Source organism: Odocoileus virginianus, chromosome 29 (genome assembly GCF_023699985.2).
Source record: "Odocoileus virginianus isolate 20LAN1187 ecotype Illinois chromosome 29, Ovbor_1.2, whole genome shotgun sequence".
NCBI lineage: Eukaryota > Metazoa > Chordata > Mammalia > Artiodactyla > Cervidae > Odocoileus > Odocoileus virginianus.
In genome coordinates, this window is record NC_069702.1 from 25,168,247 (window position 1) to 25,191,432 (window position 23,186).

The following is a 23,186-nucleotide window of genomic DNA, read 5'->3' on the forward strand; positions in this document are numbered from 1 at the left end:
ACTGTTGTAAAATAGGATAGATGTGAATTACTAGAAAAATGAAATGCAAACCAAAAGTATAAGCCCACTGATCACGTGTTTGAATGGCAGCAATATCAAATTGCAATAAAAGCTTGGAAAGGCTTAGCCTCAGTTCTGTGCTGACCTTGTCACCGTCGGGACAATCCACAGGGCCCAACTGACTTGATGCCAAAGCGCTGCTGTCAAAGATGTTTCACTGAAGCATCTGCATCTTTTCTGACCACTTTTAGATTGTCTCCACCATGAGGTACAAAACGAGAAAGGAGAAAAAGAAACAGGCGGAGGAGAAGGGAAAGGCCAACCAGACGGGTTCTGCCGAGAGACCCTCCCCGTGGTTTCTGCCCCAAAGCCGCTCTCTGCCCTCCTCGCCCCACCGCCCCAGCACCCACAAGGCCCCCAGGGCCGGGCGCTCCTCCAGCGTCCCCTGCGGCGTCCCCCCGGACCCCAAGGAGCTCTCCCACCGGGTGCGGCACTCCGTGGACCTGGAGCTGGAGAGGTGCCGGCAGCAAGCAGGCTTCCCGGCGATCAGAGAGAGGGAGGAGCCCTCGGCCTCGGAGTCAGAAGTGGACTCAGATGCCGAGGAGCAGCCGGAACCCACGCCGGAGGAGTGGAGGCAGGTGGGTGTGGCCCGCGCCGCTCTCTGCAAAGAGCAAGGATTTCACAAAACCCAGCAAATCTCCTCCTGGCTCTTTCCGTCTTTCTTTCTCTCTCCCTGAGGTCAGAGCACCCAAACTGGTATTTGCTTGTGTGCTAAGTCGCTTCAGTCGTGTCTGACTCTTTGCTACCCTGCGGACTGCACTGTATGTAGCTCGCCAGGCTCCTCCGTCTATGGGATTCTCCAGGCAAGAATACTGGAGTGGGTTGCCATGCCCTCCTCCAGGGGATCTTCCCGACCCAGGGATCGTACCCTTGTCTCTTGGGTCTTCTGTATTGGCAGGCGGGTATCTTTACCACTAGTGCCACCTGGGAAGCCCGGTATTTACCTAGTGATGCCTATAGTCTGGAGTTTTATAAAGCTGGGAGATGGGCCAGGTGGGCTCTATTGTCTGAGTAAGCTTGGTTTAGTGACTCGGCATCACTGGGGGGAGAAGGTAAGCCACAGTTCATCGGATGCTGTTTTATGCATAGCTGACATCAGATGGCTGCTGCAGCTCAAGGCCAAAAGTGGCATAGCAGCAGCTCCTGTCCTCTTTGCAGGCAACTAGAGCCTTTTCCAGAATCTTCAGAACTGCATCCCATGGCCAGCCCAAGCGGCAAGGGGGAGTGGAAAAGCACGTATTTAGCCAAGCACAGTGCCATGCCAAATACCCCAGTCTAAGAGTTCTGTCAGCAAGGAAGAGGGAGGAGAATGTATACTAAGGAGGAATGCACAGTGCTTGCCAAAACAGATGACTTTGGCAGCCAAATGGGGGCTGTTTCACCAGGGCAAGACTGTGGCAGGGAGACTGTGATCTAGGTGGGAGATGCTGCTGCTGGTGATCTGTTGTGGTAGAATTAATGGGACTACTTGAACTCGTTTTGTTCAACCACTTTTGACCTACAAAAATGGCAGCTTCTTATGCTTCCTTGAATAAAGAAAAGAAAAGGAGAGAATCCGGAATTACTTAAGAGTCAAAATTAGCAGAACTTGCTGGTTGACTGGATGGAGGGTGGTGAGAAAGAGGAGGACCTGCAGGTGATTCTGAGGCTAGAAACCTCCAAGAAAAAGATGGTCAGTTTGGGTGACACTGAGTTATCAATCGGGACCTCAACATCCACTTAGAAATGAAACTTTAAAATGCAAGTCTCTCCTTTCGCAAAACATACCTTTTTTTCTCTCCAGGTGGTGGATATACTGTGGAGTGACCCCATGGCTCAGGAGGGCTGCAGGGCCAACACTGTTCGAGGAGGCGGCTGTTATTTTGGGCCGAATGTGACAGAGCGGTTGCTACAGAAGTACAACCTGCAGCTCCTGATCCGCTCGCATGAGTGCAAACCTGAAGGCTATGAATTCTGCCACGGTCGCAAGGTGGGTAGGCATTTGCTACAGCACACCAGTGGTCCTATTCCCCCTCCAGGGCATGAAGGAGCTAAGGCCCTGGCTCCTCACAAACAGCCGAGCCTGGTATTTGTTACCCACTTGCTCAAAGCAACAAGGCCCTTTACTGTCATTTATCCTTGGCATTTGTAGCCTCTTTAAAACTCAAAATTTGACTGAGGCCACCACCTATCAGTACATACCCTGAGAGGAAAGTAAAGAGCAGATATAGCCCCATTTCATGGATGGAAACATGGCTGGATATTTTCCCCAGCCACCTCACTATTCTTGTCACAATGCCCACTGTCACAGGTCTCCAATTAGACGACAGGGTCACAGGATCTCTGCACTGCACCCCAGGCAGGAATTCAGGATTGTTTGTCTTCTCGGGAGCATAATTAACATCCTGTCTAAATCTCTGGGCATCTCCAAATCCTTCAGTGTTTGATGGTCTAATGCCACTAAGATAAGACTATTCCCAGGAATACTAACCCTGCAGGAGAATTACATGTTTCTATGCAGAAAACAAAGCTTGAGGTCAACTAATGTAAACAGTGTTTAACAGGAATGTTAAACAGTTGTATGCATTTCTTTTTTTTAAGGTTTTTAAAATAACATTTATTTCTTAAAAGTTAACATGTGCATAATAAGAAACCAAAAAACACAAGAAGCAAAAGACAAAATCATTCATAATCACAAGCAGTTTACCGTGTGACATGTCCTTCTAGGTCTCATTTGTGTATTTTCACAACTAAGTATCCATTTTAATGTAATTAAGATCATACAGTTATATATCCTGCTGTTTCACACATAATGAATATTTACCATTTCAAAGTCTCAAAGCTCTGAGTATTTTGATAACCAAGAATACACTACACCAACTCAATCTGGAAGGAAAAAAAATGCAATCTTGCCTTTCTTGGCGAAAAAAATTTCAAAGACAAAAATGGCAACAGGCCTCTAGATAAACATATTGGCAGAGCTATGATTAAAATACTACATTCCCTTAATGTTCAATTAAAAGTGAGACATAAAGCAAGAGAGAACACAAAGTATAATTCTTCTAAGAGGATTCATTATCTGATCTAAACTAAATAGTTGTATACATTTCTATATTGCAGAACTTCTCAGAGCCTTTAATTTCCTATATTCACTATGAATCCCGAAGAAGAGATACAGTGTCCAGCATTTCCCAGTGTATCAACAACAGAAACTTTTTTTCACAGGGCATCTCAGGAGGCTCAACACTCCACAGTAAACTCTGCTCTGAGGCTTAACGCCAGTGATAATAGCTGATATGCCTACTAGCTGTAATGCCCATCCCAGTTTATCAGACCTCTGAATCGGACCAAATAAAGTGTTATCTATGACTGTTGCTATTTTTTATTGGGATAAAAATGTAAAGAAAACATGTTGTGGATGTCCTGTCAGAATTCAAGTCTTTATTACTTGAGTCACAACTCCTGCCCTGCTAGCATTAGTGATTTAACATAAATAAACTGGGCTTCTCTGGTGGCTCAGTGGTAAAGAACCTGCCTGCCAATGCAAGAGACCAGGGTTTGTTTCTATTTCCCCTGGAGAAGGAAATAGCAACTCACTCTAGTATTCTTGCATGGGAAATCCCATGGACGGAGGAGCCTGGCGGCTGCAGTTCATAGGATCACAAAAGAGTCAGACATGACTTAGCAACTCAACAACAACAACAACATAGATGAAATCAAGAAGGAATAGAAGGAACAACCACCCCCCAAATTGGGTTGGGCCCTATGGGATTGAGGATGAACTGTTCTTCAGTGAACCTGAATGCCCATCTCTCTTCTGTTTTGATTTAGGTGTTAACCATCTTTTCTGCCTCCAACTACTATGAAGTTGGCAGCAACAGAGGAGCCTATGTCAAACTGGGGCCAGACTTGACCCCACACATCATGCAGTTTCAAGCTAACAAGGCAACCCACACGCTTACCATGAGGCAAAGGCAAGACTTTTCAATGAATGATTTTCAGAAAGAGAATTATAGTGTTTGTGGAAACTGTGAAGCGCAAATGTTGTTAAATTTATCCAGATGCTAAGTCAAAATTTAGCTATGTCAGCACTAGGACCTAGAAGAGACTTTAAAACAGGGGCTCTTCTTTTCCTCCAATACACTCTGCCTACCCATCATTAATGGAAGTGACGTGTGTATTTCCTGCAGAAATTATTCTCAGTGGGTATGTCTTAGGTGAAATCCATATGACAGGCCACTAAATCATTCCAGGATCACTCTTCCTTTCTCTTTCATTCTTAAAGTGTTTGCCATACCTAGTCAACCACAGACAAACCTTCCTTCACTGTCTGGGGGTTTGGCAGATGGACTCTCATCTGCACACATTTGTTACCAATGCTTCTTTCTTCCTGGGAAGGGAGCATATAATATTATTTAAATGGCTTCTGTTGAGATGATCCTGAGTTCTAATGTTAGTTGAGAGCTTACTATTGAATATACACTGAGTGTTATTACAAAGAACTTATATATTGTTTTTCAGTGAGCTTATAAAACTTGTATATTGTTTCTCAATGAGCTTATTGTTTCAGTTTTATAGATGAGATCATTACGGAACAGAGGTGAAATCAGTGGTCTTGGGTCACACAGCCAGTAAGTGGTGAAAGTAAGCCTTGACCCAGACAATCTTATTTCAGAACCCACATACATAACAGCTCTACAGTGCTGCTGCCCCCTGAGAAGCTGGCCCTGAAGTGTATAAGCTGCTGAAAGATACAGTTGTAATGCTGCTGAACAAGCTTCTTTAATTATCAGACAAACTAAGTTAGAAATCAAAGTCAGCATAAATCTAGTGGAAAAAGAACACATGCGTGCTGGATCTTAGTTCCTGGACCAGGGATCAAAACTGCACCCTCTGCAGTGGAAGCTCAGAGTCTTAACTGCTGAACTACCAGGGAATCCCCAGCATCTATTTACTTTTGGTTTAAATCCATGCTTCATAGCTTAGCCAGCCTGGAGTCCACCTATCAAGACTGATTCCTGCCTCCCTACTTGTTAGCTATGTGACTTTGGGCTAGCTGCTTATACTGTGCTGGGCAGAAGAGTTGTACCTACCTCAGTGGGTGTTGGAGGATTAATCAGATGATCCATGCAGAGCTCAGTATGTGCTGCCTGACGCAGGGAACAGAGAGACTTGTGTGTCCAGACAGCCTTCAAGGTCATTGCTATATGCCGTCCCTGAATGAGAGCCATCAATGAGTAAGATCTACCAGAAATAGTTTAAATGCTTTGCATTTAAAATAGTTTAAATGCTCTTAAACTTTTAGGGGCTCTCATACTTTTTTTAGCCTCTGATAAAACAAAATATTCTCCAGATAAAGTACATACACTCACATACCCATGAAATTTGAGATGAATTTTTTAGGCAACTCACACTTTTCTGAGGGTGTATGGAGACTATTATGTGAAGTACCTTAAACTTCAAGGAAGACTTTCATCAAACATGATTTTGGGTTTTTTTTTTTTTTAGCACTTCTAAAGATAGATTATCTGGTCACCATTTATAGAATGGCTGCTTCTTCAATGAGACAGGACAGTTGGATGGCATCACCAACTCAATGGCCATGAGTCTGAGCAAACTCCAGGAGATAGTGAAGGACAGGGAAGCCTGGCGTGCTGCAGTCCATGGGGTCACAAAGAATCAGACACGACTGAGGGACTGAGCAGATTTCTTCAATAGTAATTCTTTTTTTTTTTTTTCATGTTCCCTGTCATCCCTTGTACCAGGATTAGCAGAGTGGAGGAGTCAGCTTTGAGAGCCCTACGGGAGAAGTTATTTGCCCATTCCTCAGATATTCTTGTTGAATTTAAGAAGCATGATAAAGATGAAACTGGTAAGACTAATCAAGTAAAATATTCACAGAGGAAGAAAATTGGTCAAAAACCCTGTCTCACAGTAATTAGCAAATAAATATTGGCTTAAGGATTAAATGACCAGAAGACTTCTTTGACTACTTCCTCCATTTTATTCAACTTGATGTCCTAGCTATCTTTTCTAAATTTTTTGATTCTAAGCTTTTAACAAAATGTAAACTTGGCTAAATATAAACAAAGATGGTGAAAAGAAATGGAGTCAAGGGAAGGGTGATAAAGCCAGAACTAGGCAAAAAGCAATGGGGGACAGGTTACAAGGGTGGATCCAAGACCAAAAAGACTAATAATTTGGTTTCTCATCAATAAGTGTGTGATCACCTGTTCTGTGTTCTATTTACCCAAGCTGGAAATTTTGTCTTTTCTCAACTCAGTGGAATGTCTAATGGACTCTGACTACATGTAGCTCAGTTCAAAAAATAGCAGTTAAAAAAAAAAAATAGCAGTAACATATATAATAATGTAATATTATTATATAAATAAATATATATTATATTAATATATACACACATATGTTTGTATGTGAGTGTATATGTGTATATATATGACATTTTATATATATATATATAAAATATTATTTACAAGACTTGTGTGACTTCCAGGAGTATTGCCAAATAGATTTGGCAAATGAAAACAAAATACCTAATTACATTTGAATTATAGACAACAAATAGTTTTTTTTTTTTTTTAACGAATAGGTTTTAAATATATGTGTATCCCATGCAATATATGGGACATACTTATATTCTGTAGTCTGAGAATCGGATCTACTGGGCACCCTGTATTTTATTTGGCAACCCTACTTTCCAGCCAGCTCTTCCATAACCAACAAGAACAGTGATAGTACTCATCACTACTGTTACCTACAGATAGTAAGAATGTCAGGATAGAAGATTTATAGGTGATGAGTCAACCAGTCAGCTCTTTCCTAAGGTCTAATCACCCTGAGCGACTGGGCTGCAGCCGTGGAGTCTGTGCTGCACCTGGGACTGCCCTGGCGGATGCTGAGGCCACAGCTGGTGAGCAGCTTGACGGATAACAAGCTGGCGTACAAGTCCTGGCTGGAGAACTTGGCCAAAGAAAAACTAAGCCAACAGGTAAGGGTGTAAAAATGGTTGATGAAAGCATATCGTGGACAATGAAGCCCCTTGTGGAGAACTTTGAATCAGTAACAGCCAAATATTGAGAACCCCAAAGGGAAGATGAATGGAAACAACCATCTGTTGAGTTCCTATGTGTCAGACTTTGTGTTAAGTGATCTATATATGTTGCCTCACAGTTTATTCTCAAAATCATCTCCAGGAGGTAGATATAATTAGCACCAACATACCCAAGAGAACACTGGGGTTAGATAATCTGCCTGGGATAACTTTGAACAGAGTTTCTAAGTTATAGAACTGAAACTCAAACCCAGGTCTATCCCCCATTTAAAAAGTTATTTGTTCAGTAAATACTTACATGTTAAAAAAAAACTTACATGTATGTGAGGCCTTGGGCTATGTACTTTAAAAAAAAAAAAGCTTTATTGCAATATAATTCATGTATCATGCAGTTCATCCATTTAAAGTGTAGAGTTCAGTGGTTTTTAGTATATTTGCAGCTATGTGCAACCATCACCATCATGGTAAATTTTACATTTTTTTATCATGGGTAGGTGCTTCTTAAGCCATCAGATTATTAGTAGGCTGGAAGGGGTTAGGGTGGAGGGATCATAAAATACCTTCAGGTTCTTTCAGGAGTCTTGCTGTCAGGGTTGATGGTGTGGTAATTATGTATTAGGAGAAATGTAAACATAAGAGACAGAGGAAATTGAGATTTTTTTTCTTGTAGAACATACAGTCAAGTTTGCTGGAAACACTGTATCGCAACCGATCCAACCTGGAGACCATTTTTAGGATCATAGACAGTGATCACTCAGGTAAAGGCACACACTGTCCTGTTACTTCTGACACACAGCAAGTATTTTACCCCCACCCTTGCATCTTTTGGAGTAAAATTAGTGGCAGTGCTAAAAACAGAAACTAGAATAGTATTTGAACCACATGAGCTGTGCCTGCAGATGAGGGGTTAGGCAAAAAAAGAATGAAGACAAACTGAATGAGACCATCTTACAGGAAGAATTATATTAGCTGTAATATCCTTTATAGGTCTATCGGAGATTGCCACAAAGGGATGAAGAGTGTCTAGAACAGAAAAGCTTTGGCACTCACTCCTAAAGTATTATTTAAATTTTTAAATAATTACAGGTTAACAAGGAGTTTACAAAAAACTGTACAAGGAAGTCTTTTATACCCTCACCCTATTTCCTCATTGTTCCAAAGGCCTTTTCAAATATTATTACTTTTTTGGAGATATAATTCACATACCATATCATTTACTCATTTACAATGTGCTTCTTTAGTATATACACAAGCTTGTGTAACTATCATTCTAAAGACAAACCCTTTCCCATTAATAGTCACTCCCCATTCCCTGTTCTTTCTCCCTGAAAATCATTAGTTTCCTTTCTGTATATCTATGCATTTGCCTATTCTGGACATTCCATATAAATAGACTCATGACACATGGCCTTTGGTGTCCAGCTTCTTTCACTTAGCATGTTTTCAAGGATCACCCATGTTGCAGCATGTATCAGCTTCTTTCTTTTTATACCTGAATAATATTCCATTGTATGAACATATCACATTTTGTTTATCCATTCATCTGCTGATAGACAGTTGGATTGTTTCCACTTTTTGGCTATTACGAATAATATTGTTATGAACAGTCATACACAACTTGGTGTGTGAACATATGTTTTCAGTTCGCTTGGATGTATTCCCAGGAGTGCAATTGTTGGACCATATGGTAAAACTGTGTTTAACTTTTTGGGGAATTGCCAAACTGTTTTTCCACAGTGGCTATACCATTTTACATTCCTACTGACAACATATGAGGGTTCTAATTTCTCTATATCCTCACCATTTTTTTCATTAAAAAATTTTTTTTCATAGCCATCCTTCTGGGTGTGAAATATCTCATTATGGTTTTGCTTTGCATTTCCTTCATAACTAACAATGTTGAACACTTTTTCATGTGCTTATTGGAAATTTGTATATCTTCTGTGGAGAAATGTCTGTTCAAATCCTTTGCCCATTTTTTAATTGGGTTATCTTTTTACTGTTGAGTTGTAAGAATTCTTTAGATATTCTGGATATTCGCCCATTATCAGATGTAAGATTTGCAAATATTTTCTCTGATTTTATGGTTTATCTTTTCACTTTTTTGGTAGTGTCTTTTGGTGTACAAAGGTTTTAATTTTTTAAAAGTCCAATTTATCCTTTTTCTTTTGCTGTTTGTATTTTTTTGGTATCATATCTAAGAAAATGTTATGTAACTGAAGGTCGCAAAGATTTGTACCTAGGTATTCCTCCAAGAGTCTTACAGTTTTAGCTTTTACAATGGGATCTTTGATCAATTTGAATTAATTTTTGTTTGTAGTGCAAGGTGGGGGTCTAATTTCATTGTTTGCATGTGGATATCCAATTGTCCTTTACCATCTGTTGAAAAAGTTATTTTTCCCCTGTTGAATGGTTTTGAAACTCTAGTAAAATATTAACTGACCATAGATGTGTAGATCCATAGGCTTTTTATAAGCAGAATAAATTAGCATATGTTTAAGATGATTTAATGCAGGGTTTCTCAGCATGGCACTACTTACATTTGGGCTTGAGTAATTCTTTGTTTTGGGGCCTACCCTGTACATTTTAGGATGTTTAGTAACATCCCTGGCCTTTACCTATTAGATACCAGTAACACCCTACCCCCACTACAGTCATGACCATCAAAAGTGTCTCAAAACATTTCCAAACGTCCCTATAAGGAGAGCAGCAAAATGGCTTCCAGCTAAGAACCAATGATCAAGTGGTTTAGTGCGATCCTCTTGGGATCGTTTAAAGTGGATGGCAGGCCTTGGGTGTCTTTGTTGTAACAGTAGAGAATAGGCGTCCTTGAAAGAATATCAGAGGAAATGAGCACTGAAAACCAGACTGACTCACTAAAGTGACTTGCTCTCTCTGGTAAGGGTCCATCTCACTGGACGAGTTCAGGCATACTTGGAAGCTATTCAGCTCTCATATGAACATTGACATCACAGACGACTGCATCTGTGACCTTGCCCGGAGCATTGACTTCAACAAGGATGGCCACATTGACATCAATGAGTTCCTGGAGGCCTTCCGTCTCGTGGAGCAATCCTGCTCAGGGGGTGACGTCTCAGATTGCCCACAAGCCACAGACAGTAGTAACAGTGGCTGCAGCAGCCCCGGTGCACACTAAGGCCAGCTCTGTCCCCGTCACCCAAGGTGCCTCAGAAGCAATGCCGAGCTTGTTGCTGGAATGTCCTCCTTATTCTCCATAAATTCAGGGAACTTTATGCTGAGAATTTGCCTACCAATATGCAACAGAATCACCTGTGTATTCAGGCGAATTCTACCAAAGAACTTTTACCAATCTTTCTCAAACTTTTCCAAAAGACTGAAGAGGGAACACTCTTAAAGATAATTCTATGAAACCACCATCACCCTGATACCAAAATTAGACAGATACCACCAAAAAAGAAAACCACAGGCCAATATCTTTAATAAGTATAGATATTTGTATTTATAATGCAAAATTTTTCAACAAAATATTATCAAACTGAATACAACAACACATAAAAATGATCATACGCCATGACCAAGTAAGATTCATCCCAAGTTCACAAGGATGGTTCAACATAAGCAAAATCAATGGGAAACACCACATCAACAAAAGAAAAGACAAAAACCACATGATCATCTCAGAAGATGCAGGAAAAGCATTTCACAATTCAACATCCATTCATGATAAAAACTCTTATCAGATTGGGTTGGGGGAACATATTTCAACATAATAAAACCTATTTATGACAAACCCACAGCCAATATAACACTCAACAGTGAAAAGCTGAAAGCCTTCCCACTAAGACCTGGAACAAGACAAGGGTACCCACTCTCACCACTTCTATTGAACATCATATTGGAAGTCCGAGCAGCAGCAATCAGACAATAAAAAGAAATAAATGGTATTCAAATTGGAAGAGGAGAGGTAAAACTGTCATTATATGCAGACAACGTGATATTATATAGAGAAAACCCTAAAGATTCCACACAAATGCTAGAACTGATAAATGAATCTGGTGAGGTAGCAGGATACAAAATTAACATACAGAAATCAGTTGCATTTTGTACTAACAGTGAAATATCAAAAAGGGAATATAAGAAAAAACAATACCTTTAAAATTTATACCAAAAAATCCCAAAATATTTAGGAATAAACCTGACCAAGGCAGTGAAAGATTTATATGCTGAGAACTATAAAACATTAATAGAGAAAATTAAAGCTGATTCAAAGAAATGAAAACATATCTCATGCTCTTGGACTGGAAGGATTAATAGTGTTAAAATGGCAATACTGCCCAACACAATCTACAGATTTAATGTGATCCCTATCAAATTACCCATAACATTTTTCATAGGACTACAACAAATAATCCTAAAAATTTATATGGAACCATAAAAGATGCAGAATTGCTAAAGCAATCCTAAAGAAAAAGAACAAAGCAAGAGGTATAATTCTCTCAGACTACAGACAATACTACAGAGCTACCATAATCAAAACAGTGTGAGCTTGGCACAAAAACAGACACACAGATCAATGGAAGAGAATAGAGACCAGAAATAAACCCTCACACCTATGGCCAATTAATCATCAACAGAGGAGCAAGAATATAAAATGGGAAAAAGATAATCTCTTCAATAAGTGGTGCTGGGAAAGTTGGAGAGTTGCATATAAATCAATGAAGTTTGAATACACCCTCACACTATGCACAAAAATAAACTCAAAATGCCTTAAAGACTTAAACCTAAGAAATGACACCAGAAAACTCCTAGGAGCAATCATAAGCATTCTCCGACATAAATTGTACCAGTGTTTTCTTAGATCAGTCTCTCAAGGCAACAGAAATAAAAATGAAAATAAACAAATGGGACCTAATCAAACTTACAAGCTTTTGTACAGCAAAGGAAACCATAAACAAAATGAAAAGACACTGTGTAAAATGGGAGGAAAATCTGCAAATGATATGACCCACAAAGGTTTACTTTCCAAAATACACAAACTCATAAAACTCAACAACAACAAAAAAAACCCAATCAAAAATGGGCAGAAGACTTAAATAGACATTTTTCCAAAGAAGACAGACAGATGGCCAATAGGCACATGAAAAAATGCTCAACATTGCTAATTATTAGAGAAATGCAAATCAAAACTATAATAAGGTACCACCTCACACCTGTCAGAATGACCATCATTAAGAAGTCTACAAATAACAAATGCTAGAGAGTGTGTAGAGAAAAGGGAACCCTCCTCTACTGTTGGTGGGAATGTAAGTTGGTGCAGCCACTATGGAAAACTGTATGGACATTCCTCAGTAAGCTAAAAATAGAATTACCATATGATCCAGCAATCCTACTCCTGGGCATATATCCAGACAAAACTATAATTCAGAAAGATACATGCACCCCTATGTTCACAGGAGCCCTATTTGCAATAGTGAAGACATGGAAACAATCTAAATGCCCACCAACAGATGAATATATAGAGAAGATGCAGTGTATATACACAGTGGAGTATTACGCCCATAAATTCCACTCCCAGTGGAATACTACAGTCATAGAAAAGAACAAAATAATGCCATTTGCAGCAACATGGGTGGACCTAGAGATTATCACACTAAGTAAATAAGTCAGAAAGAGAAAGACAAATGCTATGTGCTATCACTTATATGTAGAATCTAAATGAATCTACCTACAAGACTGAAATAGACTCACAGATAGAGCAGACTTGTGGTTGCGAAGGTGGGTAGACCAGGGAGTGATGGACTGGGAATTTGGAGTTAGTAGATGCAAACTATGACATATAGAATGGATAAACAACAAGGTCCTACTGTATAGCACAGGGAACTATATACAATATCCTATAATAAGCCATAATGGAAAAGAATAGTAAAAAGAATGTATATATACAACCAAGTCACTCTGCTGTACTGCAGAAATGAACACAACATTGTAAATCAACTCTGCTTCAGTGAAAAAAAGTATCATCTGTGTATTGGGTATGGAGGATGAGATTATTTTTAAATATATAGGTCCCCAGCTCCATCTCAGGATTTTCACAAGGTAGCACCCAGGTGTAAGTATTCTGAAACTCTGAGGTCTATCCCAGTTAAGAACCACTAATAATTCAACCCCTTCATTGTTTTCATTGTATACCTTTTATTTATTGTTTTTATAATGTTTTATTGGAGAGGGAGGTGGGAGGGGGGATTGGGATGGGGAACACATGTAAATCCATGGCTGATTCATGTCAGTGTATGGCAAAAACCACTATAATATTGTAAAGTAATTAGCCTCCAACTAATAAAAATAAATGGAAAAAAAATAATGTTTTATTGGTAAAGTTATAAGAAATTGTATAATCCCACGACCAAAACATATGTATCCTTTTCCTTATTTACTTTTTCTTGTTATAACTATAATGTTTATGTATGTAACTTAATGTTGTTTGTGTTTTATAAATTTACATTTGTGTTGCTACATAGTCTTCATGATTCTTTATTTAATGGCTGCATAATTTCACATAGATGTAATATAATCTATTCAGTCATTCTCCAATTGTTAAACATGTATTTCCAGTTTGTCATTATTATAAATAACACTGGTTCAAAACTTTATGCATATGGCTTGTTTCATAAAAATCTTTCAAATTATACATCTTCTTAGGCTAGATTCCCAGGCAAGAGATTATTTTGCCAGGTGTTGAATTAGTCTATAAGAAGGTTTACTGTGAGGCTCACATGATTATGGAAGCCAAGAAGTCCCAAAATCTTCAGTCAGCAAACTGGAGACCCCAGAGAGTTGATGATGTGGTTCCACATTGGTTCCAAAATGTGGTTTTCAGCTGATGGGTACAAAAAGCCAGGACCTTCCCTCATACAAGGAAATAAATTTTGTGAACAACCTGACTTAACTTGGAAGCAGATTCTTCCAGAGGTAGTTGAGCCTCCTGGCAAGAAGTCAGCCTGGTCAACACCTTGACTGCAGACTTGTAAGACCCTGAGCTGAGGACCCAGTAAAGCTGTACCTGAATTCTTGAACCAAAGAAACTTTGAGATAATAAATGTATGTTGTGTTAATCGACTGTTTGTGGTTAGTTTCTGAGCATAGGGAAGCAACACACTGTGCTTCCTGGGAAACTTTCTGTTTTCTTATTCCATCACTCCAGAAGAGTCTGGATTTCCATCAGTGAGTACAATCTGGAGAAGAGTTCAAATATTTTAAGTGAATACTTATGACCCACGTGTTTGCCTTGCCTGTTTCACTAACTGGTAGACCAAGCATACTGATGAATTCACATTTATATCTGACCTATCTCGTGAAAACAGTTCAAACTCAACAAATAAAGCATGTGTTATTTCCACAACAACCTCCCCCCCCACACTGTTCTTTATGATTAAAGGTAAACAAGGACTCTGAGGCTCCAAGATAACTCAAGAGAGGATAAGTAGAGCCCTGGGCGGTATGTATGGGAATATACTGCTGAGAGCAGCCCATGAAGACCATCTCTGCTACCAAGAGCAAGGGTGGGGCTTACAAAGGCAAAAGCCACAGAGCTTCACCAGATCAAATGATGGGTCAGCATGAACAAGGTCTTGGCTTGTCAGTTCAGGATGGAGCTGTTTGTAGTGGAGCTTGGAGGGCTGAACGCTAAACTCTGGGTTCCTTTCTTGAGTCTCGATAGCATAGTCACAGGCTCGAGCCTGCTCACCGTAACCAGTTTTCTGGGAAGTTCCTGCTCTGGTTCCTTTTTCAGGGGCCTCACTCTTTGCTAGTTACACCCTTTGGACTCTGTGTCCTGTGGTAGGCAAGTCCTGTTTGCACACTCTAGGTTTAGAGAAAACTTCCTTTATCAATTAGCATTCAAAATTAATAGAGATTGGCTTTAAGGGAGTTTTTATTTAAAAGGAACATTTAGATTGTGCTAGGAATAAATAGGAAAATCATGCCTCTAATCCAGTGATTTAGCCTTAGCTGCTCATTAAAATCATCTGGGGAGTTTTTAAAACATAAAATGCCTGGGGCCCTACTCCAGACCACGTAAATCAAAATCTGAGTAAGAGGCCACACTATCAAGATGTTTTAAACACTCCCCAGGTAATCCTCAAGTGCAGCCAGGCTCCAATACTGTTTATCTAGCTGGTTTACCCTGCAATAGAGAAGGATGATTATTTGGTAAGACATTAACTGCTGTTTGCGGTGGCATAACTAAGTATAAGAGGCCAATTCAGAAACCTAATATTTTTATTTATTTATTTATTTTTATGACCAACCTAGACAGCTTTTATTTTATTTTATTTTTCCATTTATTTTTATTAGTTGGAGGCTAATTACTTTACAACATTGCAGTGTTTTTTTGTCATACATTGAAATGAATTAGCCATGGATATACATGTATTCCCCATCCCAGTCCCCCCTCCCACCTCCCTCTCCACCCGATCCCTCTGGGTCTTCCCAGTGCACCAGGCCCGAGCACTTGTCTCATGCATCCAACCTGGGCTGGTGATCTGTTTCACCCTAGATAATATACATGTTTCGATGCTGCAGAAACCTAATATTTTTAGATTTAGAAGAGGAAACTGCCAGCCTCCCCCAGTGGTGACATCTTAACCACAGTATATTATCAAAACCAAACTGACAAAACAACTGGGACCTACTAAACTCAAAAGCTTTTGCACAGCAAAGGAAACAATAAACAAAACAGAAAAGACAACCCATAGACCGGGAGAAAATATTTGCAAGTGATGTGACTGATAAGGGATTAGTCTCCAGAGTTTACAAACAGCTCATGACACATGCAGCAACCAAGACCCAGCCCAGCCTGAAACAAAACAAACAAACTGACCATCATATTAAAAAAAAGAATATACTAACAGTATTTTTCTATTTCAGGATTTTTGACATATCAAATTATAAATATTTTAGAGGCTTTTTAAAGCAATTATTAATACTACTGCTGCTGGACATAGAATTCACACACAATTATAATTAGGGTTCCTTAAATCTCTTAACAATCATTGTTTTAAAACTGAATGTTTATTTCTGTAGAAGTCAAAACCTTTTATCTATATTTTAATGATTCAAACAAGGTTGTAAGTTTTTTAATCTCTGAGTGAGCGTCTTGAAATATTTCCAAAGACACAGACTTTAGACGCTAACCTACAATCTCAACACCACTTTACAGACAGGTATGTGCTGGAACGGGCTTCCCAGGTGGTGCTAGTAAAGAACCCACCCTGCCCATGCAGTTTAGACATAAGAGATGTGGGTTTGATCCCTGGGTCAGGAGGATCCCCTGGAGGAGGGCACAGCAACCCACTCTAGTATTCTTGCCTGGAGAATCCCATGGACAGAGCATAGGGTCACAAGGAGTCGGACACGACTGAAATGACTTAGCACATGTGCTGGAATGCTCCAGGCAGGAGGTCCCTGCTCCTAGAGGCAGCTTAGTCCTGTTTTCGGAGAGCTAATATGTGTTAGTAAGTTTTCCTTTCGTCAAGCATCAGCCTTGTATAAGGATCTGGAGCCAGAAGACACTAGATTTTGATTCCCAGCTGTGGAACTTAGGTGGTCATCTGAAATCCCTGCTCCTGCTCTTTACGAGGTAGGTGTTGGCGGGGGGGGGGCACGTCTTACATACCCACAGGTGTGTTGAGATCTGGGGTTAATTAACACAAAATCAGAAACAGAGCTGTCTTGACAGAACCCTCATCTTGGTCTGAAACTACAGGACACAGAGCAGAACCTCTTCACTATAAATCTTTATTTTCCCAGATGAAGATAATTTTAGGTGTGCACTTTTTAAACATTAGATTCGTTATTATATGTATTGTAATATTAAACTATGTCAAAGGTACTCACTTGGATTTTTTCTTTTTTTTCCTTTTTTACCAAAGTTGTTTCTATGGTATCTTACATTTATGGCAAAGGATATTGATTTTTCAATTAGAGCATTGGGGTAATGTTTTTTTTTTTTTAAATAGAGTCCAGAGTTTGAGAAACACAAGACTCTCAAAGTACAAAATCTGTTACCCAGCCTATGCCAATCTCTGTAGTCTCAAATCTGAGCTGCTTCCCAAACTCTTTCTAGCCACTTAGATCTCATCCCCCAGTTATACCCTACTATTCACATACTGGTTTCCTGAACCACCCAACCCTCCCCACCTGTTGGCCTGGCCTCATTTTTCAAGACCCAGCTCAATGCCTTCTCTGTGAGTCCTTCCAGGGACTCACAGAGTCCCTGTGAAAATCACACGTTCACAGATGTTCTTGGCAGCATTGTTTGTAATAGCAAAAAAAATTTAGAATCGACCCCAAAGTTCATCGATGAGGAATAGGGTGAAAAAAAATTTATGAAATACTATGCAGCTATTAAAGAGAACTATCAACCATTAGCTGTGGCTACTTCCAGGGATGTGGGTTTTGTGGGACTTCCACTTTCTATTCACACAGTGCACGAGGAAAGTTTTGAGTGAAATTCTGAAAACAAATCTAATTGCCAAGGCTACTTACTATTCAGTATCCTTTAAGATTTTTCTTCTGATCATGAGATACTTTTGTAATTAAAAAATACATAATTGAAAACCAAACTACAGTTTGATGTTCCTTCAATAAAGGGCCTCTAGGACTTACCTGGCAGTCCAATAGTTAACACTCAGTGTTTCCACTGTGGGGAGTGGGAGATGGGGCCGGGCGGAGGACTAAGATCCCGCTGGCAGCAGTGTAGTCTAGAGAAAAAGAGGGGAGTGCCCTACACCTCAATAAATTATATATTTAAAGCCACTAGATGTCACTCTGAGCAAATGTTCTGTGTCATACAAAACTAGCTGTAGAAAAAGCTGGTCCCTCTGATGATCCCAGCTAGCTAGAAATACAGATGCCACCTGATCTCAGGGAAACGTTGACTTGGGCAAGAGCCCCCACCGAATTGCAGATGCCACACATTGTGCCAAGTGTCGACAATCAGGAAAGGAGAGGCACAATTGCCCAGGTAGAGGCAGGATGTCTGAGTGAGGCAGGACTGCGCCTGGACCCTGAGCTGAGACAGGGATCCTCCTGGCAGGGACCGGTCACACCGTGGCCACAGACAGGCAGCGCCCATCTTCCTCCTGGGCCATGAATTTATGTGTATTGGCTGCCTGGCCTTCACTATTGATTTTGCTTCCAAAATTTCTACCTTCAGGCGGTACTCTTCCAGCACTTAGGAAGGTGTTTTTTTTGGTGGGGGGGAGGGGTGGGAATCCAACCCCAATCTGATCAAACTTCTGGATCTACCTACTAAATTATAGGTGCTACAGCACCCAAAGGACAGTATGAAATACAAGAGCAATTTACAGTCAGCAAAACCCAGACAACTGGGGGTGGTATGTAACATATGACCTGGTTTCTTCAACAAATAAATTATAAGGAGACAAACAAAAAGAGATGAAGGGAAAACCCTCAGATTAAAAGAGACTTAAGAGCCATATCAAACAACTGCAACATATAGAACTTATTTAGACCCCTAATCAGAAAAACTGCTGGGGGAAAAAAAAAGACAATCAGATGTGTGAATACTGACTGGATCGTGCTTTTACTCGGCCTCTAAGTTGTGTCCAACTCTTTGCGACCCCATGGACTGTCTCCTGCCAGGGTCCTCTGTCCATGGGATTCTCCAGGCAAGAATACTGGAGTAGGTTGCCATTTCCTTCTCCAGGGGATCTTCCCGACCCAGGGATCAAACCCACGGCTCCTGTTTGGCAGGTGGATTCTTTACACTGAGCCTTCAGGGAAGCCCCACTGACTGGATATTTGATGATATTTAGGTATTACTGTTAACTTTTTAGGTATGATAATGACACTGAGGTTATTTTAAGTCCTTAGAGAAACACACTGGAATATTTACTGGTATTTGTTTCAAAAGAGAGGGCAGTGTGTGGGGGTGTAGATAAAATCACATTGACCCTAAGTTGATTCTTGTTGAAGCTGGCTGATTACATGAGTTAGTTATACTTTTTTTATATATGTTTCTGTTTGAATTTTACTTTAAAGCATAAAGTTAGACATCAGTGTTAAGGTGGGAGGAATAAACAACGTATTTGACAAAGCAAACAGAGAAACTTTCTCAAGGCACTCCTAGAGCCAAATGAGAACCACAGCAGTCATGAAATTTCCCAGCGGATGAACGTTAAACAGTTTATCAGTTTTGTGGGATTTGGGAGGGGAAACCACCTAATCTCATTGAACCTCTGTCCTCAAGTGTAAATGGGCATCACATCAGTATTTTCCAGGGGAGTCACAAGACTTAAATGAAAGGAACATATAAAAGAGTATTTTGAAACCCAAGACATACTACCAAGTGCTATAATAGTTTATGTGATAACACTAATTCATTGAGGGCTTCCCTGGTGGCTCAGATGGTAAAAAATCTCCCGGTCCTTCGGTCAGGACGATCCCCTGGAGAAGGAAATGGCTACCCATTCCAGCATTCATGCCTGGAGAATCTCATGGACAGAGGAACCTGGTGGGATACAATCCATGAGGTTGCAAAGAGTTGGACACGACTGGCCCAGTATTTTCCAGGGGAGTCAGAAGACTTAAATGAAAGAAGCCTATATGAAACACCCGAAGACACATGTTAATCAAATTAACAAAGATCAAACACAAAGAACAAATATTAAAAGCAGCAAGGGAGAAACAACAAATAACACACAAAGGGATTCCCATAAGGATAACAGCTGATCTATCAATAGAAACTCTCCAGACCAGAAGGGAATGGCAGGACATACTTAGAGTAATGAAAGAGAATAACATACAACCTAGATTACTGTACCCAGCAAGGATCTCATTCAGATATGAAGGAGAATTCAAAAGCTTTACAGACAAGCAAAAGCTGAGAGAATTCAGCACCACCAAACCAGCTCTTCAACAAATACTAAAGGATCATCTCTAGACAGGAAACACAGAAAGGTGGTATAAACGTGAACCCAAAACAACAAAGTAAATGGCAACGGGACCACACCTATCAATAATTACCTTAAATGTAAATGGGTTGAATGCCCCAACCAAAAGACAAAGGCTGGCTGAATGGATACAAAAACAAGACCCCTATATATGCTGTCTACAAGAGACCCACCTCAAAACAAGAGACACATACAGACTAAAAGTGAAGGGCTAGAAAAAAATATTTCACGCAAACGGAGAACAAAAGAAAGCAGGAGTCGCAGTACTCATATCAGATAAAATAGACTTTCAAATAAAGGCTGTGAAAAGAGACAAAGAAGGACACTACATAATGATCAAAGGATCAATCCAAGAAGAAGATATAGCAATTATAAATATATATGCACCCAACATAGGAGCACTACAATATGTAAGGCAAATGCTAATGAGTATGAAAGAGGAAATTAATAGCAACACAATAATAGTGGGAGACTTTAATACCCCACTCACAACTATGGATAGATCAACTAAACAGAAAATTAACAAGGAAACACAAACCTTAAATGACACAATGGACCAGCTAGACCTAATTGATATCTATAGGACATTTCACCCCAAAACGATCAACTTCACCTTTTTCTCAAGTGCACACGGAACCTTCTCCAGAATAGATCACATCCTGGGCCATAAATCTAGTCCTGGAAAATTCAAAAAAATTGAAATCATTCCAGCCATCTTTTCTGACCACAGTGCAGTAAGATTAGATCTCAATTACAGGAAAAAAATTGTTAAAAATTCAAACATATGGAGGCTAAATAACATGCTTCTGAATAACCAACAAATCACAGAAGAAATAAAAAAAGAAATCAAAATATGCATAGAAATGAATGAAAATGAAAACACAACAACCCAAAACCTATAGGACACTGTAAAACAGTGCTAAGGGGAAGGTTCATAGCATTACAGGCTTACCTCAAGAAACAAAAAAAAGTCAAATAAATAACCTAACTCTACACCTAAAGCAATTAGAGAAGGAAGAAATGAAGAACCCCAGGGTTAGTAGAAGGAAAGAAATCTTAAAAATTAGGGCAGAAATAAATGCAAAAGAAACTAGGGACCATAACAAAAATCAACAAAGCTAAAAGCTGTTTTTTTAAAAAAAATAAACAAAATTGACAAACCATTAGCAAGACTCATTAAGAAACAAAGAGAGAAGAACCAAATTAACAAAATTAGAAATGAAAATGGAGACATCACAACAGACAACACTGAAATAAAAAGGATCATAAGAGACTACTACCAGCAGCTCTATGCCAATAAAATGGGCAACTTGGAAGAAATGGACAAATTCTTAGAAAAGTATAACTTTCCAAAACTGAACCAGGAAGAAATAGAAGATCTTAACAGACCCATCACAAGCAAGGAAATCGAAACTGTAATCAGAAATCTTCTAGCAAACAAAAGCCCAGGACCAGATGGCTTCACAGCTGAATTCTACCAAAAATTTAGAGAAGAGCTAACACCTATCTTACTCAAACTCTTCCAGAAAATTGCAGAAGAAGGTAAACTTCCAAACTCATTCTATGAAGCCACCACCACTCTAATTCCAAAACCAGACAAAGATGCCACAAAAAAAGAAAACTACAGGCCAATATCACTGATGAACATAGATGCAAAAATCCTTGACAAAATTCTAGCAAACAGAATCCAACAATATATTAAAAAAATCATACACCATGACCAAGTAGGCTTTATCCCAGGAATGCAAGGATTCTTTAATATCTGCAAATCAATCAATGTAATACACCACATTAACAAATTGAAAGATACAAACCATATGATTATCTCAATAGCTGCAGAGAAAGCCTTTGACAAAATTCAACACCCATTTATGATTAAAACTCTCCAGAAAGCAGGAATAGAAGGAACATACCTCAACATAATAAAAGCTATATATGACAAACCCACAGCAAAAATTACCCTCAGTGGTGAAAAATTGAAAGCATTTCCCCTGAAATCAGGAACAAGACAAGGGTGCCCACTCTCACCACTACTATTCAACATAGTTTTGGAAGTGTTGGCCACAGCAATCAGAGCAGAAAAAGAAGTAAAAGGAATCCAGATAGGAAAAGAAGAAGTGAAACTCTCTCTGTTTGCAGATGACATGATCCTCTACACAGAAAACCCTAAAGACTCTACCAGAAAATTACTAGAGCTAATCAACGAATATAGTAAAGTTGCAGGATATAAAATTAACACACAGAAATCCCTTGCATTCCTATACACTAACAATGAGAAAACAGAAAGAGAAATTAAGGAAACAATACCATTCACCATTGCAACAAAAAGAATAAAATACTTAGGAGTATATCTACCTAAAGAAACAAAAGACCTATACATAGAAAACTATAAAACACTGATGAAAGAAATCAAAGAGGAGACAGACAGATGGAGAAATATACCGTGTTCATGGACTGGAAGAATCAATATTGTCAAAATGGCTATACTACCCAAAGCAATCTATAGATTCAGTGCAATCCCTATTAAGCTACCAACAGTATTTTTCACAGAACTAGAACAAATAATTTCACAATTTGTATGGAAATACAAAAAACCTCAAACAACCAAAGTAATTTTGAGAAAGAAGAATGGAACTGGAGGAATCAATCTGCCTGACTTCAGACTCTACTACAAAGCCACAGTCATCAAGACAGTATGGTACTGGCACAAAGACAGAAATATAGATCAATGGAACAGAATAGAAAGCCCAGAGATAAATCCATGAACCTATGGTCACCTTATCTTCGACAAAGGAGGCAAGTATATACAATGGAACAAAGACAACCTCTTTAACAGGTGGTGCTGGGAAAACTGGTCAACCACCTGTAAAAGAATGAAACTAGAACACTTTCTAACACCATACACAAAAATAAACTCAAAATGGATTAAAGATCTAAATGTAAGACCAGAAACTATAAAACTCCTAGAGGAGAACATAGGCAAAACACTCTCCGACATAAATCACAGCAGGATCCTCTATGACCCACATCCAAGAATTTTAGAAACAAAGGCAAAAATAAACAAATGGGACCTAATGAAACTTAAAAGCTTTTGCACAACAAAGGAAACTATAAGCAAGGTG

At 39.4% G+C, this 23,186-nt stretch overlaps 1 protein-coding gene and 1 long non-coding RNA gene across 6 annotated transcripts in view; one reads left to right on the forward strand and one right to left on the reverse strand.

The window, feature by feature from the left end:
* Positions 1 to 14,202, forward strand: part of PPEF2 (protein phosphatase with EF-hand domain 2) — a 44,645-nt gene extending 30,443 nt beyond the window's left edge. For all 3 annotated transcript variants that reach the window (XM_070458283.1, XM_020904147.2, XM_070458282.1), the window contains 7 exons: positions 252 to 638; positions 1,844 to 2,029; positions 3,871 to 4,013; positions 5,805 to 5,911; positions 6,882 to 7,045; positions 7,779 to 7,866; positions 10,012 to 14,202. In XM_070458283.1, the coding sequence (XP_070314384.1) occupies positions 252 to 638; positions 1,844 to 2,029; positions 3,871 to 4,013; positions 5,805 to 5,911; positions 6,882 to 7,045; positions 7,779 to 7,866; positions 10,012 to 10,265 (1,329 nt within the window). In that variant the 3' untranslated portion in view covers positions 10,266 to 14,202. The remainder of the gene's footprint in view (positions 1 to 251; positions 639 to 1,843; positions 2,030 to 3,870; positions 4,014 to 5,804; positions 5,912 to 6,881; positions 7,046 to 7,778; positions 7,867 to 10,011) is intronic.
* Positions 1 to 23,186, reverse strand: part of LOC139032044 (uncharacterized) — a 61,610-nt gene that overhangs the window by 10,550 nt on the left and 27,874 nt on the right. Inside the window, exon 3 of one of the 3 annotated variants that reach the window (XR_011484589.1) lies at positions 146 to 5,255. The exons of 1 other annotated variant lie outside the window; for it this stretch is intronic. This is a non-coding gene — a long non-coding RNA (uncharacterized lncRNA). The remainder of the gene's footprint in view (positions 1 to 145; positions 5,256 to 23,186) is intronic. One more of the 3 variants, XR_011484590.1, reaches the window with a different exon arrangement.